Source organism: Mesoplodon densirostris, chromosome 5, assembly GCF_025265405.1.
Source record: "Mesoplodon densirostris isolate mMesDen1 chromosome 5, mMesDen1 primary haplotype, whole genome shotgun sequence".
NCBI classification, from domain to species: Eukaryota; Metazoa; Chordata; class Mammalia; order Artiodactyla; family Ziphiidae; genus Mesoplodon; species Mesoplodon densirostris.
This window is the reverse complement of record NC_082665.1, coordinates 94,619,115-94,635,807: the sequence shown is the minus strand read 5'-3', so window position 1 is coordinate 94,635,807 and position 16,693 is coordinate 94,619,115. Positions and strand designations below refer to the sequence as shown.

General features: G+C 38.0%; 1 protein-coding gene across 3 annotated transcripts in view; it reads left to right on the top strand.

Moving 5' to 3' along the window:
* Positions 1 to 16,693, top strand: part of PLD1 (phospholipase D1) — a 201,175-nt gene that overhangs the window by 125,021 nt on the left and 59,461 nt on the right. For 2 of the 3 annotated variants that reach the window (XM_060099134.1, XM_060099135.1), the window contains exons 13-19: positions 4,957 to 5,067; positions 6,970 to 7,170; positions 8,205 to 8,418; positions 9,022 to 9,135; positions 13,128 to 13,256; positions 13,984 to 14,102; positions 15,577 to 15,690. In XM_060099134.1, the coding sequence (XP_059955117.1) occupies positions 4,957 to 5,067; positions 6,970 to 7,170; positions 8,205 to 8,418; positions 9,022 to 9,135; positions 13,128 to 13,256; positions 13,984 to 14,102; positions 15,577 to 15,690 (1,002 nt within the window). The remainder of the gene's footprint in view (positions 1 to 4,956; positions 5,068 to 6,969; positions 7,171 to 8,204; positions 8,419 to 9,021; positions 9,136 to 13,127; positions 13,257 to 13,983; positions 14,103 to 15,576; positions 15,691 to 16,693) is intronic. The other variant, XM_060099136.1, reaches the window with a different exon arrangement.

Below are 16,693 nucleotides of genomic sequence, written 5' to 3'. Positions count from 1 at the left end.
AAGGAAATAGTAATACTATTAAATATTAATTTCTCAGTGGTACATTTAAGAAAATTGCTCTTCCTTAATCCAGTTACACAATATTATTAAATTTTTAACATTCAGATCATTCCAAATTGACATTTCATATGCTCATAAATACTGCTTCACATAAATAATTTAGTTTCTGAAAGCCACTAGCTTCACAAAGTACTGGGTTTAAAATAGCATTTATTCTTGCATTAATGGGTCCCAGAGGTCCACAACGTTGATTGAAATGAATTATTTTTTTCTTCTATCTGATTGTGCAGATCTTTGGGGAGAAATTTAGTGTCTCTGCCTTATAGCCAACATATAGGCAAACATTTCTTTTTTTTTTTTTTTTTTTTTTTTTGCCGTACGCAGGCCTCTCACTGTTGTGGCCTCTCCCATTGCGGAGCACAGGCTCCGGACGCGCAGGCTCAGCGGCCATGGCTCACGGGCCCAGCCGCTCCGTGGCATGTGGGATCTTCCTGGACCGGGGCACGAACCCATGTCCCCTGCATCGGCAGGCGGACTCTCAGCCACTGCGCCACCAGGGAAGCCCCAAACATTTCTTTTAATGGATGTTTCTTGGGGGGAAAATACAATATTTTGTTTCTCTGATAATAGCCAAGTTGATATTTTCCTGTTTCTTTGGCCTTCTGATATGCAGTGTCATCATTTAAAATAGTGTAAGCCAATGTTGAGAGGCAGACTGCTTTAACTCAAAGCAGCATCCCAGGGTTTTCACAGTTCTGCATTTATTGCACTAAGAAGTGAGATAAGTTGCATCATAGTTATCGTAACTGCATCCCTGTATCCAATTTGTATATTTTAACCTTAGAAATATGTGATATTTCTGATGAGACTTGCACCAAAAGATTCTTCAAGTGCAGCCACCTGGAGACTTAACAGAACCTAGGTTCTCAGGGAGGATTTTGTCATCAGGTTAATTTCTTTCTGTCCTGGGCCACAAGGCACATTCTAGAGTTGCAGTCAGTGACCAACAGGAGGGAAAGATATCCAGGTTTGTCAAACGAGATGAATAATCACATCACTGCAGAGAAAAATCAAAGGGAATCTTACCAAAATGGTGGGCTAGAAGGGCATGGCAGGGAAGGAGGGAAGGGATCTTCAACCTTAAGGACTGTGCTTTGAACAAAACTGGTTTTAAAAAAAGGCGCATGAGCATGTGTGCTCTTACATCCCAGTGCTGCTTACATTTAAATGGTGAGGATACGATTTTTTTTTATCCTTTACTTTGCATGTTCCTAAAATATCGCACACCTCCTCCACCTCCCATCCCCCACCTCCACCAGGGAAGCTCTTGACAAGTGATGCTCCTGGAGATGTGTTAGCTAAGCTATCTTTAGGCAATGGACAAACTTAGCTACATTTAGAAAATATTTGACCGCAGTGCTTGAACAATCAGAGAAAAAGCTGGCTCAGAAGCAAAGTCTCTTGATTTCAACTATAAAAGATGTTTATTTTTCACTTTCTTCACATGCATTTGTATGTGTAAAGCACCTAAAAATTCCTACTGTTAATAGTATTATATCTGCTCTACTTGCTTAAAAACTAATTAGAAAAGAAGATAGAACTTTTATCTTTTTAAACTCAGGTGTCATAAAGTTTATTCTGTGGAATCCTTGGGTTAGTTGACTGCAGCAGAGATAAGAAACGCGACATAGAAACGTAAGAAGCACAGTCAAGTCCAGGCTATTTGTTTTCCTACTTCCCCTATTAATACTTTTCTTCTGAGCAGAAAGTAATTTCCCCTGGGGTCACTGAAAGGCATTGGTAAAACACTGGATACTTCAAAGTGTATTTTTGAAATTACAGAATTAACATCAGTCCTTTTTTTTCTAATTGGGCTTTCATTTTGCACAAATATTTCCCATATTTTGTATAAGTCTGCACTGTTATGGCCCAACAAATGCCTTCATTCCCAAGGGATGTATTTTGCTTTGCCCTTTTAGTTTAGAGTTTATGGCAGTGTTGTAATGCCTTGACCAAAAGAAGAGGAATTTATTGCTTTATTATCACAGGAATCTTGTCACTAATTAACTGTTTATTGTGGACATGGGCATAAGTAAATAATTGTAAACCAGACTACGTAAAAATGAACTTTTTATATTTAATTACTTCCTTATTAGTCATTTCTGTTTAAGCTAAAATGACTTAAAAGTCTCTATCCTATTTCCTACTGAGTTATTTATTTCAATGTGAAAAGACACAGTATAGAAGAAAATGTCAGGTATTAGTAGATGGAGGATAATGCTATAATCCATTAGCATTAAAATCTCTGTTATTTAAAAAATCCATTAGTTATGCAGATAAATGGAAAATTGTAAGATTCAGGCCAGTTCCTAATTTTCAATTACTGTACTTCATGGGTAATAATCTCGTAAGCCTAAGAAGCAGAATTTCATCCATTTAAAACAAATGAACTGTGATGAAAGATGTCAGGTGTAACGTTCTATAATTTAGGTTGAAATTAGGGGTCTTAAAGTTTATATTATGTCATTCAATGGGAGGCTATTTTTTAAACTGCTATTCAGTGCTGAATCCTAAAATATTCAAATAGCAAAGTAAATCTGGATAGTAGAGGAGAAAAATAAAATAATGTTCTAGTTTTCATTTAGAGTGCTTACTGGCCAGATCATTAGAAATTAATCTGTTCACTTCCTGCCTGCACTTTCCCTTCCTTATTTCTTTACTCAAGTCTGTACTTATGTACTTGATTACAACGATAGTTGCATAATATAATAAATAACAAGCAAGTTCCAAAAGTCAGCTGTTAACCAGAGAAATAAAATGACATATGTTTTTTTTTTTTTTGCGGTACGTGGGCCTCTCACTGTTGTGGCCTCTCCCGTTGCGGAGCACAGGCTCCGGGCACGCAGGCCCAGCGGCCATGACTCACGGGCCCAGCCACTCCGTGGCATGTGGGATCCTCGCAGACCGGGGCACGAACCTGTTTCCCCTGCATCGACAGGCGGACTCTCAACCACTGCGCTACCAGGGAAGCCCCAACATATGTATTTTTAATCCTGTTTTTTTTTCCAGAGCAAGAATGGGTCTTCTCTTAGTACTCAGATTTCTTTAATGCAGTCCAGAATGTAAATCTAGTGTACCCCTTCAAAAATATGCACACTTTTCAGATATTACTAACACCAAGTAAGATAGCGTTAGTATTTTGAAGCGATGTGTTATTATAAGGATTTAGGGGCCAAAATATGCTTTTTATTGGCAGAGCAACATTGGGGAACTGTATATATTTTCGGTTTACTCCAAGATTTTACATCTTGCAGCCTAAAAATACTAACTTTTATGTTATTTCACATTTTTATAGCATTGCAAAAATATCCAGTTCTTATAAATTAGATGTGTTCAACCAGTAAGTCTTAAATTTGTGACTCAAATGTATTATGAACAATATCTAATTACCATGGATTATATTTAAACTGTAACTAAATTATTGACTCTAGTTTATTAGATATGCCTGCATCTCAAATACTCTAGAAAGGATTATGGAAAACTTCTTGCCTTCAATCTGTAGGATATTAAATGCCTAGGTGTAGCTACAATACTCAATATGCATGCAATATGTTTCAGGATGCTTTCAGAGCTGCTGAGTACAGTAAATGCAAATTAAAATGTTGCAAACTGCACAGCAACACTGAGGATGCAAACCTAAAAAGTAAAAAAGTGATATAAGAAGTGGGGGTAAAGGGCCTCCCTGGTGGCACAGTGGTTAAGAGTCCGCCTGCCGATGCAGGGGATGCGGGTTCGTGCCCCGGTCTGGGAGGATCCCATATGCCGCGGAGCGGCTGGGCCCGTGAGCCATGGCCGCTGGGCCTGCGCATCCGGAGCCTGTGCTCCGCAACGGGAGAGGCCACAGCAGTGAGAGGCCCGCATACCGCAAAAAGAAAAAAAAAAAAAAGAAGTGGGGGTAAATAAGATAGGGTTTCCTGGAGGAACCGTATGTTGGTGGTGGAACTGTAAGCGGACAGGGATGGGGGAGGACATTCATGTGTCAGGCAATTTATCATAAGCTAAAACCTTGTCACCGCCCAGAACTAGGAGAGAAAATACTAGTACTTTTCTATACTACCAGCAGTTGGATATTTTTTGATGGTTAATATTAAGAATAAATATTATTTGTATAGCATATTAAAGTTTATGAGGCAATTTTGATTTAATTTGACCTTCACAAGGGGCTTGTCTACTTTCTTTTAGGTCCAAGGTCTAAGGATGGATCAATGTTAATTTCTGTGCTGCTGCTAAAACTCAGGGATTTTTGAATGTTAGAGAAGATGACTTCTGAAGAAGTCATTTCAGTGGTGAAATAGACATTAATGATTTAATTATGGCTTAAGAGTATGAACCAATACATTCACCTCTGAAGACTGAGAAATGTTTTTTCCACTGAAATAATTTTTTAATAAAGAAGAATTCTATGAAAATACCCCCAGAAACATTTAAGGCATGTTTAGCATAATTTATTGCATCAGAGTTTTAAAAACACTGTTATTTCAATTATTTGTGGTATAATAAAAACAAGCAGAAGATCCTAATCCTGTAACATGAATCAGGTTAAAACTTTCCTCAATGTCAAGTGTTCTGAGATGTTCAAAGTTGTAAGACTATCAGATACTTTTAGTATTTAAAGTTGCAATTTCAACTTTCTGGCTATAATTAGTCAAATATTGACTGTCTCAGTATGACAAGTCATAGAATGGAAGGGAGATAAATTTTTACTTTTTATATTTGTGTCTTAATATACACTTATGTTTCACCTTCTTGTATTGCATTTTTCATTAAATATTTTACCATACTTGTTTATAGAAGAAATTTTTAGAAAGTACAATGCCCCAGAAACGAAGAAGAAAAAGAAAAGCATGACCTACCTCCAGAAATTCTTATTCCTCCCTGTGTTTTCTCTTGTGACAGCAACAGGGGGTGCGGATCTTCATTATGCTCTACAAAGAGGTGGAACTTGCTCTTGGAATCAACAGTGAATACAGCAAGAGGACTTTGATGCATCTACACCCCAACATAAAGGTATTCAGGTCATCTTGCTTAACACTGTTTCTTCTTTATTATTCTGTAGTTTTTCAGATACATTTTACTTTGAGCAGTGGTAATCTTTAGAATTCCCTAATGTATATTTTGAATAAATAATATTGTGAATTTCTCAGAAATAAAATAATTATACTTTCTTATACTTCTGATCTTGATGGAGTCAGCAGAGTTCTCATTTCTGCTTCTCTTACCCTGATAATTTAGCCAAGAACATTCTTCCTAGAGATGTTTTAAGAGCGCTGTCAAGTTTCTATACTCCTCATTAAGGTTATCCTGGAACCTCTTAAATGTGATCTCCCTGGGATATCCCTTGAACACTGATGGCAACAAAGAGAACTCCTTTAGGATTTAAAGTGCTCTCCTTAAAAGCACTTTGTATAAAGACTAGTAAAGTGAATAAACATGATAAGCAATTTGAAAAAAGCCTTTTGATATTTTACCAAAGACCTGAAGCCTATCAGTAAATATTGTCGCCCAGTCACTGAGCTACATCAAGACAATGAATTAATCTTCAGCAGGCTTAAAGTATATAATGATTATATATTTCACCTGATTAAAAAAGATATTCCATGTAAATAATAACCAAAAGAGAGCAGGAGTGGCTATGCTAATTTTGGACAAAATAGACTTTAAATCAAAAAAGTTTACAATAGATAAAGAAGGACATTATATATTAATAAAAGGTTCAATGCAGCAAGAAAATGTAATAATTATAAACATTTACATACCTAATACTGACCATCAAAATATATAAAGCAAACATTGAAAGAACTGAAGGGTGAAATAAAACAGTTCTATAATAATAGTTGGACACTTTAATATCACACTCTCAATAATGGATTGGTATATATATACAATGGAGCATTTTTCAGTCTTAAAAAGGAAGGAAATTCTGACATGTGTTAAAACATGGATGAACCTTGAAGACATTATTCTAAGTAAAATAAGCCATTCATAAAGACAGATATTGTGTGATTCCATTTACATGAGATACCTAGAGTGGTCAAATTCATAGACAGAAAGTAGATGGTAGTTGCTAGATTTTGTGAGGAGGAGGGAACAAAGAGTTTTTGTTTAATAGGTATAGAGTTCCAGTTTTGCAAAATAAAAAGTTCTGGTGCTGGATAGTGGTGATGGTTGGCACTATATGAATATGCTTAATACCACTGAACTGTACACTTAAAAAGGTTAATACAGTAAATTTTATGTTATGTGTATTTTACCACAATAAAAACATGTTATTAAAAAATAAAGTTGCCTCCAAAGTTTTTGGAATGTTTCTACTTAAAAACATACAAAAATAGGTCAGTCTGGGATTATTTAGGGAGAATTCCGTTTGAAACCAGGAGGTTAATAACTTCTTAAATTACCTTTAAAATCAAGAGCTGCCAAAACATCTATATCCCTATATCAATATGATTACTAGTTCAACTTAATGACTGCCAAAATATCAATATACTTATTAAAAATTTTGTCAGAGATAGGTGTAGGCTAAAAAGTTTTAGTGTTTTTTATATAACATATAACATAACCCTTTTGGGGGAAAAGGGAATCTGCTATTCCATTGAACTGACTTTTATTGAAATATGCAGCCAAATTTCAAGCTAAAGGGCAGCTTCCCCCATATGTGAGGGGTCCAGGGTGGTCAGGGGAGTTTTGAAAAGTATCCAGGGGTAAATACTGAGGATAAAATAAATAAATACTCTGCTAAATACTGAGGATAAAATTAGAAGTTTGGGGATTTTCTTTGATGTATAGATAGCACATTTTAGCATTTGAATTGTAGGAAATGTTGTTCAGGGGAGTAAACAGACCTATTTTATTATAATATGAAAGACATTTTAGAAAGCATATTACGTGTGTGGTTTTTTTCTTCTCAAGGTGATGAGGCACCCAGATCATGTGTCATCCAGTGTATATCTGTGGGCTCATCACGAGAAACTCATCATCATCGACCAGTCGGTTGCCTTTGTGGGTGGGATTGACCTGGCCTATGGAAGGTGGGATGACAATGAACACAGACTCACGGACGTGGGCAGCGTGAAGCGCATCGTCGGGGGACCTTCTCTGGGTTCCCTCACAGTTAGTAAATTTCACCTTTATGGAACTGCATATAAGGGACATGGTTTGTATAAGTGTGTATTAATAGTGTGATTGGTTGACTGATGGATTGAATGAGAGGTGGCATATCCCTGGAGAGGTAAAGAACATTGAGTCCAACACAGACCTGGTTTCAAATACCACTTAGTGAGTCTGTAACTATGCATCTATTAATCTCAGTTTCTTCTCTGTAAGAAGAGAAAACAGATTTGATAGAGCATTTGCTATCTCATAGTCAGTTCCTTTGCTTTCCATTTAAATTAAAGATTTAGTTCCTATTTGGGAAAAAAGTTCATAAACAAAAATGTGCAGCAAAATTGGACTTTAAGTTAAATAAGCAACCTTATTACAATTAGCTGCCAAAGTTTTTGAAATCTTCCTTCTTACAGACATACAAAAATAGGATAGGTCAGTCTGGAGTCATTTAGAGAATTCTATTTGAAAGCAGGAGGTTAATAACTTCTCAAAGTATCTTTCAAATCAAGAGCTGCCAAAATCTCTATATGCCTATATTTGTAACTTATTATTTCAGCTCAAATGGTTGCCACAATATCAATATGCGTATTAAAAAGTTTGATGGGCTCCATCTTATTTTACTGCTGTACATGTTGGTGATTTTTCTGGGAAAACAGAGATTTAGTGAAAAGGTAACGGGGAAAATAATTGACAGAAAAAACATCGCTTACTTAATATTTATCAGAGGAAGAAGTTCAGTAGCTCAACAGTGAGTATAACTCATGTAATTGTATTTGAAACCAAAAGGTTAATTGGCATGAAATTTCTGGCCCAGTGAAAGAGGAACTATAATGGACTTCCTGGTACCCCTTTGGAAGTATTTAAACAGCTCACAAGAATCGCCCACTGCCCTGTGGCTGACCTCACACATATTATTGTGCGTCTCTTAGGGAGCCTCCATCATGTGTAAACTTTAAACTGGAATTAAAAGGCCACAGTGCAGCTTATCTTATGCAGTTTCTTTTCCTTTCTTTTTCTTGTTTTTTAAATAATTTTCTCAGGCTGAAACAACAGAGTCTATGGAATCCTTAAGCCTCAAAGATAAAAACGAATCTAACAAAAATCTGCCTGTCCTGAAGACTGTTGATGATGCAGATTCAAAACTGAAAGGAATAGGAAAGCCCAGAAGGTTCTCCAAATTCAGCCTCTACAGGCAGCTGCACAGACACCACCTACGCAACGCAGATAGCATCAGCAGCATTGACAGCGCCTCCAGTAAGTCATCATCTGCACTGGAATTTATCTCAACTGTGCTGTGTTCCTCCATAGCCAGACACTGTATACCTGTTTGCAGAACTTGTCCTTCTATAATGGAGTAAAGTGAACAATGCTGAGAAGTCATTATATCATCCTATTCAGTCTCATGCCATTTCATAGCTCTGTTTGACTCATTTTATTAGAACAGATTTATTGTTTTATTCACATCACTAGTCATAACAACCACAATTCATGCTTCTAATGGTTGCAGAATGACTAAGCATTTCTAAAATAATGCCAAGTTATAAAGGAAAAAGAAAAGTATTAGGTGTACTTTATAAACTTTTCATATAAGAGATTTCATGTCTCTTTCTATCCAGAAATACATCCAGCTTTTATCCTCAAACATCAGATTTTCTACATCTTATAAATTTACCATTCTTTAAGATTTCTCTTAAAGCTCTACAGTTTTCTGTTGCACAGAATTTGTGACTGATTTTATAGCCTCACCTTGTTTTTAAAATGATTGAAGCTGCTTCTGAGTTTAGAAAACTTGATATATTTATATATATTTATATATTTATATCTCTTTGTAAAGAAAGAACTCTCAACTTTCTCCAGGTGATTGTAATCACTGTAGGAGTCGTCAGAATTTAATCCATGGTTTAAAGCCCCACTTGAAACTCTTTCGCTCTTCCAGTGAGTCTGAGCAGGGGCTCACTAGACCTAATGTTGGTAAGTGATGTGTGAAGCGCCACAATCTCTGTAGGCTTCAGCTGTTGCTGCATGAGCAGAGTGACTGTGTCTCTGGATTGGCTTTCCATTCTCACAGTTTTCACCCCACGTATATTTTTACAATTGATAATCTGATAAGTTTCTGTAAGAACTAGGTTCTCGAATAAATTAATCAGGGCCTAAAATATGGGGGAATGAAGAGGAATTTGGCAATGGATCAGATTTAGTGACAAGTGATCATCATAATAAATAGCAACCACAGTAAAATTGTAAGCTAGCATTTATCGTGTGCGGACTCTGCCGCGCACTGCCCTGAGCACTTGTGGGGCTTGGTAATAACAGTGTTATCTCCTTTTTACAGATGAACCAACGCAGGGTTAGAGATGATAAGTGTTGTGCCCAGAGAAGTTCTAGTTTATCAGTCTCCCAGAAGTCATGCTTCAGACTTATGATTTAGCAGATATGCAGATGACTGCATCAGGACCTTTTGGCTAAATTCTTACGGCCACAGTTCTATGTACTATTTAGGAGATGGCTGAGATAGAGCCCAGCTAGCATGGCTGGCTGTGAGTCACTTGTGGCTGTCAGGAGCTAATGACCCTGAACATTAAGCTGGACCTTGAACAGTGGTTCCAGCATTCTGTAGTCTGGAGACCCTGCAACTTTTTTTTTTTTTTTTTTTTTTTGCGGTACGTGGGCCTCTCACTGTTGTGGCCTCTCCCGTTGCGGAGCACAGGCTCCGGACGCGCAGGCTCCGCGGCCATGGCTCACGGGCCCAGCTGCTCCGCGGCATGTGGGATCCTCCCGAACCGGGGCACGAACCCGTGTCCCCTGCATCGGCAGGGGGACTCTCAACCACTGCGCCACCAGGGAAGCCCAAGACCCTGCAACTTTTAAACTGATTAACCGTATATAGTGAACTAAAGCTCCAATGTAACTGTTAAGTAAATTTGTCTTAAATCACATTGATATAAAATACGTAAACAACATTGATATACGTTAAAATATGGAGAAGAGCATATATGGGGAGACATTTTCTTTATTTAGCATACAGCTAGTCCTTGATGCCTATGTGGATTCAGCGATAGCTCACAGTAGTTCCTGCGCTCCGTAGAGCGTCATAGCCCTGAGACAGGGCACTGGGAAGTCCAGAGAGCCAGGTCAGGGGTGCATGCCGGGGCAGACATTAAAGATAAAAGGTTGCAAACAGGTCCAGGTATTGCTTTGTAATTCCAGAGTGTGGCTTTGCTGCGTTAGGACTGACGATGAGATGGAGGAATGAAGTTGTGAAACATGAAGTCAAGGGGACTGAATGCTAGTGTTGCTGACAACAGGATTGGGGGCAAGTGGAAAAGGAGATGCAAGCTGGGTGCAGAATATGTTAAGTAATTCAGGCTGATGGCAAGCTGAGAGGGGTGATCCCCATAGTGGTGAACTAGGGACAGCAATGTGGGTGGTTTTCAGGTGTTGATGGAAATCCTCTCCCTAATAAACTGGATACACGTCCAGTGCAGTGTTTTTTATTGAGAGAGAGAGAAGAGAGAAAGTAAACAACCTAAAATCCAAGAGTAGAGGATGGAGGATGGTTGAGAACATAATGAACAGTTCATTCCCTTGATGGAATTGCACAATCATTAAACACTGTAAGTGGGGATACAGAAATAATGTATATGACTCATTTGTTCTTTAAATAAGTACTTACTGAGCTCCTATGTCAATCACTGTTGTAGATACTAGGGATGGAATGAACAACACAGACAAAATTCTATTAACTAGTAAGAGAGGAAGGATGGGAATTGTATATACAAATAGATCATCAAACACAACGTGTCAGGTGGTAAGAATTATCATGGAAAACAGTACAGCAGGGGAAGGGGGGAAGGGCAGAGGGGAGGAGCTACTATTTTACATGGGGAGAGGGTCAGAGAATGCTGACCAAAACCAAATTTGAACTGTGAGCAGATTGAATTCAATTAGCACCAAGATCATTATCTAGACTAAGAATTTGCTTTGTTTTTCTTATCAAAACTGATTATTAGGTGAGATTTTTAAACAAGTATATGTGTATACATATAAAGATTTAGCCTGGAGTTTCTCAATTGATGAAAACAAATTTTATATATAATATATATATATATATATTTTTAATTTTACTTTGGAATTGACCCACTATCTCGTTCTTTGTCCCCTTTTTTTCTTTTCCTATTTTTTTAATAAACAAAATGCCATGCTTACTATAAAGAGCCTACAGGTGAGCAAATAGACCTACCAGTACTTTGGCCTTTCAGTCTTAGAGAGCAGGAAAATAAATCACTGGGAGAAATCAACAGAATTCTATTTTTAACATTATTAAGTTTTGTTCATTGTTAGCATTTTAAGACATTTTCCTTTTACAGAAAATTCCAATACCCTTTGGAGGTTAATTATTCAGTCTGAGATAGAATACTAGCAGTATGTGTGGTGATTGTTTAAAAACTTTTGCTCTGCAAATACTTATTGATTGCCTACTGAATGCCAGTAGCTATACCAGGCACTGAGGGGACATACTCCCCACCCCAAAGTTTATAGATGAGTGAGTGGGGAGCAGGGAGGGAGCATCCTTATGCAATTGGGTCACAGAGTCAGAGGCCCTGAGGTGTGCAACTGTTAATGGTTCTACAGCAGTGCTAGGGACTGCCTCTCCCTGCTGGGATCTGGGAGGTGTCTCTAGGACAGATGACAGCTAATGTGGCTCTTGAAGGGGATGAGGAGTTCAGACCAAGAGGGAGGGAAGAACATTCTGGGCAGAAGGAATAATGTGCCAGCTGCATGATGAACCAGGCCTGTCAAAATCAGTGAGAGGTATGGTGTGCCTGGGGTCTGCGTTGTGTGAGGAAAACAAGGACCAGAAAGAGAGATTGTCAGCAGTTTGAGAAGAGCTCTCTGTGCATCCTAAACCCTTAGGATTTGACCCCCTCTAGGCAGTAGGTCATCCTAGAAGGCTTTTAAGCAAGGAGTCTCCATTTTTAGAAGGACAGCTCTGGGGCAGCATGTTGGTAGGGAGACCAATCCAGTACTCTCACTGGCTCCTGCACGTGGTACCATTTATTCATTCAACAAACATTTTTGCATCCAATGTCTATCTGTTAAGTGTCTCTTTTGTGCCAAGCGCTGCATTTTGTGATTTGTCGTTCTGCTAGTTTTCCTGCTTAGTTGTCTTTGTGATCAGCATATTCCATAAACATACAAACTATTTAAGTCAACATATTTACCCTTAAGTAAAACGTTCCCGACAAAGTTCTTTGTGAAATATTGCAGTGGATTGCTGCTTTTGTGCCTGTGTGGTCATGAGCTTCTGTCTATTGTTACACTGTTTATGGATGTCATTTATAATTTTAGAAAAATAGAATGTTAAAGCCCAAAAGATCTTAGGTCATCTGGACCCAATGTTTCCCTTCACATATAAAGGATTTCTGACCCAAAAAGATGAAGCTCAGTGTCATTTAGCTAGTCAGTTCCAGGACTGGAACACAGGCTGTCTGCAAATTTGAGGTTCTTGCATTTTGAGATGCAAAAGACAAGAGTTATACATAGACGTGCACCATATTGGTTGAGGAAAAAGAAGGACATGACTTCTTTATGGCCTCTGCATCTCATGTTCTTCCACCTGACCTGACTTTACTGCTCTCTCATAGGCTCTCCTAGCAAGTTCTTTATTCACAGTTAACCCTGTGATCCATTCCTCCAGTGATCTGGTAGATGGTGAGAATAAGAATATTAAATTTCACTGCCAAATGATGAACCTGATTATAGCCCCAACTACCCACTAATAGTAAATTCATGAGGGTTTTAAAACCTTGTCAGTCCACAGCCTCATGAACACATGATGTCCTAGTTATGAGGCTTAAGAAGAAAAGTTAAGAAGTCTTCAGGTGTTTAATAAATAAGAGATGAGCCTCCCTCTCTGGGGTCCGCCTGAACCAGTCTCTGAGTGGATCTTGCTGCATTTACAGGCATGGGCTCCATCCGAAGTTTACAGACAGGTGTGGGAGAGCTACATGGGGAAACCAGATTCTGGCATGGAAAGGACTACTGCAATTTTGTCTTCAAAGATTGGGTTCAACTTGATAAACCTTTTGCTGGTAAGTACCATGGTAGTGGGCGGCTGCTTATATTTTGTCTTTTTCCTGTCAGCATCTCAACAAGTATGCATGTGCATGATCTAATATGTTTTGTTTTGTTTTGTTTTGAATATTTGGTAAAACACTGGAAACTATGATTCAGTCATGTACTAAGGGCTTTTCCTTATAGTAAGAAAAGAAAATGGAATAGAGCTTACTTGTTGGAAATCTCCAGCTTCCATATAAGCATATTTTAGGGGGGTAATAATCTGTAATTCTCCAGGAGATGGTTCCCATTCTTTGATCATCTCCTTTTTTCTGCATATCATCTTCATCTTCCAGCATTAAAACAACACATTTCAGATTATCACTGTGCTTATATATCTAACAGGAAATAGGAATGTAGCTTAACATTATTTCAACAGGATAAAAAAGAAAAATGTAATGTCAAGTACACAGCTTTAAATAATTTGTACCAACTCACATCTGCCTTGCCTAGTGATTATCTAATAAGTGAAGTGGAAACATATTTGGGAGAGGTGCATGGGAGACTGTGTTCCTCAGTGTGAGATCTATGTTTCTCTTGTCTATAAAGGTATTGTTCTATCCAAGCCAAGTAATATACACACGGTGGGCATTACCACATTTTCTTATATGTATCGTAGTCAGGGTCAGAGCTGGGGTCAGATGGCTTATGTGCCTCTGGGCACAGAAGTTAGTGAGGACCTTGCCTGGTGCACCCGGGCAGATTTCATTGACAGGCACTCCACCCCCCGGATGCCATGGCACGACATCTCCTCTGCAGTCCACGGGAAGGCGGCTCGCGACGTGGCCCGTCACTTCATCCAGCGCTGGAACTTCACGAAGGTACATAGGTGGTCTTATCATGATTCAGTCCACATGAAGAGAGACAGGCCAGGAAAAGGAGGCGAGAAGGGGCTGCGGTAGCCACAGCTGTGCTACCCATCCACTCTTGGGTGCCCGGTTGTCAGAGTGCCTGGGTCTCTGAGCAAAAGAAAAAGAAAATGTTCCTGAACTTTCACACCACAGACAATTCAGAGGGCGGAAGGATGATGCTACTATCACAGCCTATGGTTTAACCCTTTGAACACTTGGGAAACTCAGTGTCGTTTAAGCATCTGGCCGGGGCTGATAGTCACGTGGAGGGCTGTTGGGCTACTGTAGGGGGATGGGAGCCTCGTTCAGGTGAGAGAGCTGGAGCTTGCAAGGCCTTCCAATCCTGGCACTGCCCTGGGCTCATATTGGTACAGGCTTCTGAGAGGCGGTTCTGAGCAAAGTGAGCAGTATGAGAAAATGGAGCCATTTTTCTTTTCTCCAGTCTGTGTCTTCTTTAGTATGATGCCTTCATTACTTGTAAGAATTTGACCTAACATTCCTAAGTTAAGTACCTATCGTCTAGGTGTTATTAAGATTCCATTTTATTTATAGAATCTTAATCAATAAAATGGTTTTATAGGCATTTTCTCCCTATAATTTGGAAAAAGATTTAGTTTTATTAACAACTTAAAGTGTCCCCTTATTTTCATTTAAATAACATTATAAACAGTTAGTGGGAGCTCTTAGAAATAGTGGAAATATTTTTAACAAGAATTTAGAGGCAAATGAATAAATAAATAAAAGGATAATATTTTTAACTTATTGGACTGACAAAGATAAAAACGCTGCAGATACCTACAATTGGGTTTGGGATCTATGATGGTCTTATACCTTGCTCCTGGGAGGTTAAATTGGTACAATTGCAGAAAACTTTTTAAAGGTATGTAACCTTTGACTCAGAAAATCTATTTCAGGTATTTAAGCTAAAGAAGCTACTCAATAAGTCATTTATCTTGACATTGCATCTAATAATTCATATAAAATGAGAAACAGCTGACATCCTTATTAATAGAAATCGTTAAACAAATTATGATTGTTCCATGTCATTTTACTATGAAATTCTTTTTAAATGATATATAGTGCTTTACTGCTGTTACAAGATATCTACAACGTAGTAAAAAGTCAGTTTATAAAATAATCCCATTTTTGCAATTGTATACTTCTATAACTCCAGGTTGTATTTAAGTTTTCTTTAAAAATACAAAGCAATAATGCTCACTCCAGAAGGTAAAAGAAGGAAAAAGGGAGTTTTCTGTCCCTGGGAAATAGACAGAAAACAAAAATAAATAATCTACTGCCTCTTCACCTAGAAACCCCATTGTTAATATTTCTTTCCCTTTTTCTTTTTCAAATGAACCTGAATTTTTTTTATAATCACAAAGTAAGGAAGACTGGAACTGTTTTTTCATTTGAATCTTTTTTACCTGATTTTTCTTTATTTTAGATTATGAAACCAAAATATCGGTCCCTTTCTTATCCTTTTCTGCTTCCAAAATCTCAAACAACAGCCCATGAGTTGAAACACCAAGTGCCTGGGTCTGTCCATGCTAATGTACAGGTAAGTCTGGCTTTTCTTTTTCATGAAGTACTACTGGGTACAATCACTCTTACTGGACTAAATGCCTATTGGCTTCAAGTTTTGAAATAAGGACAACTCCAAAGCAAATCTAAATAGACCTTTTAAAACTTAGTATTATATTTTCTATTTTAAATGTACTCAATTTATCCTCTTGTTAAAACTCTTGTATAAATATAATAAGTGCATATCTTTAGAAAAGGCCACTCAAGGAGAGGCTTGTCCTGTAATTCCTTCTGAAGTGACTCTAGCAATATGATACCCAGTAAACCTGGAGCTGATACCAGTGAAGCACCAGGAATACGGCTGAAACTTAGCATCTAGGAAGCTAGTTATAGTTCAATCTAATTTTAGTTCCTAATTAACCAAATGCCTTTTAGAGACACTTTTAAAAGAATGAGAAATTTGCTTATTAAAGTAACAAAATTTGACCACATCCAGTACAACATTCTCAAATTACAAATAAGAAAATTAAGACCCAGTGAAACTTTGAGACTTGCCCAGGGTCATCGAGCTGGTTATCAACAGAGGTGGAGCTTGAAATCCTAGTCTAGTCCATTGTTACCCAATCTGCTCCCTGTACCAACTCCAGCTCAAGTGTCTTGAGATCATGCAGGAACAGAACTAGGATTGCATTGCCTTTTGTTCAAAGTCATCACTATCGGCGTCAAATGTATTGTTTAAGTACAGAACAGATTGGTGTTTGCCAGAGGCAAAGGGTGGGATGGAAGGGGTGCAGAAATGGGTGACACGGGTCAAAAGGTACAGCTTCCCGTTTTACTCTTAATAAGTCCTGGGATGTAATGTAGAGCATCGTGACTGTAGTTAACAGTACTGTGTTGTATATTTGAATGTTGCTAAGGGAGTAGATCTTAAAAGTTCTCATCACAAGAAAAAGAATTTGTAAGTATGTGAAGTGATGGATGTTAACTAAACTTATTGTGCTCATCCTTTCACAATATAGACATATATCAATTTTTTTAAA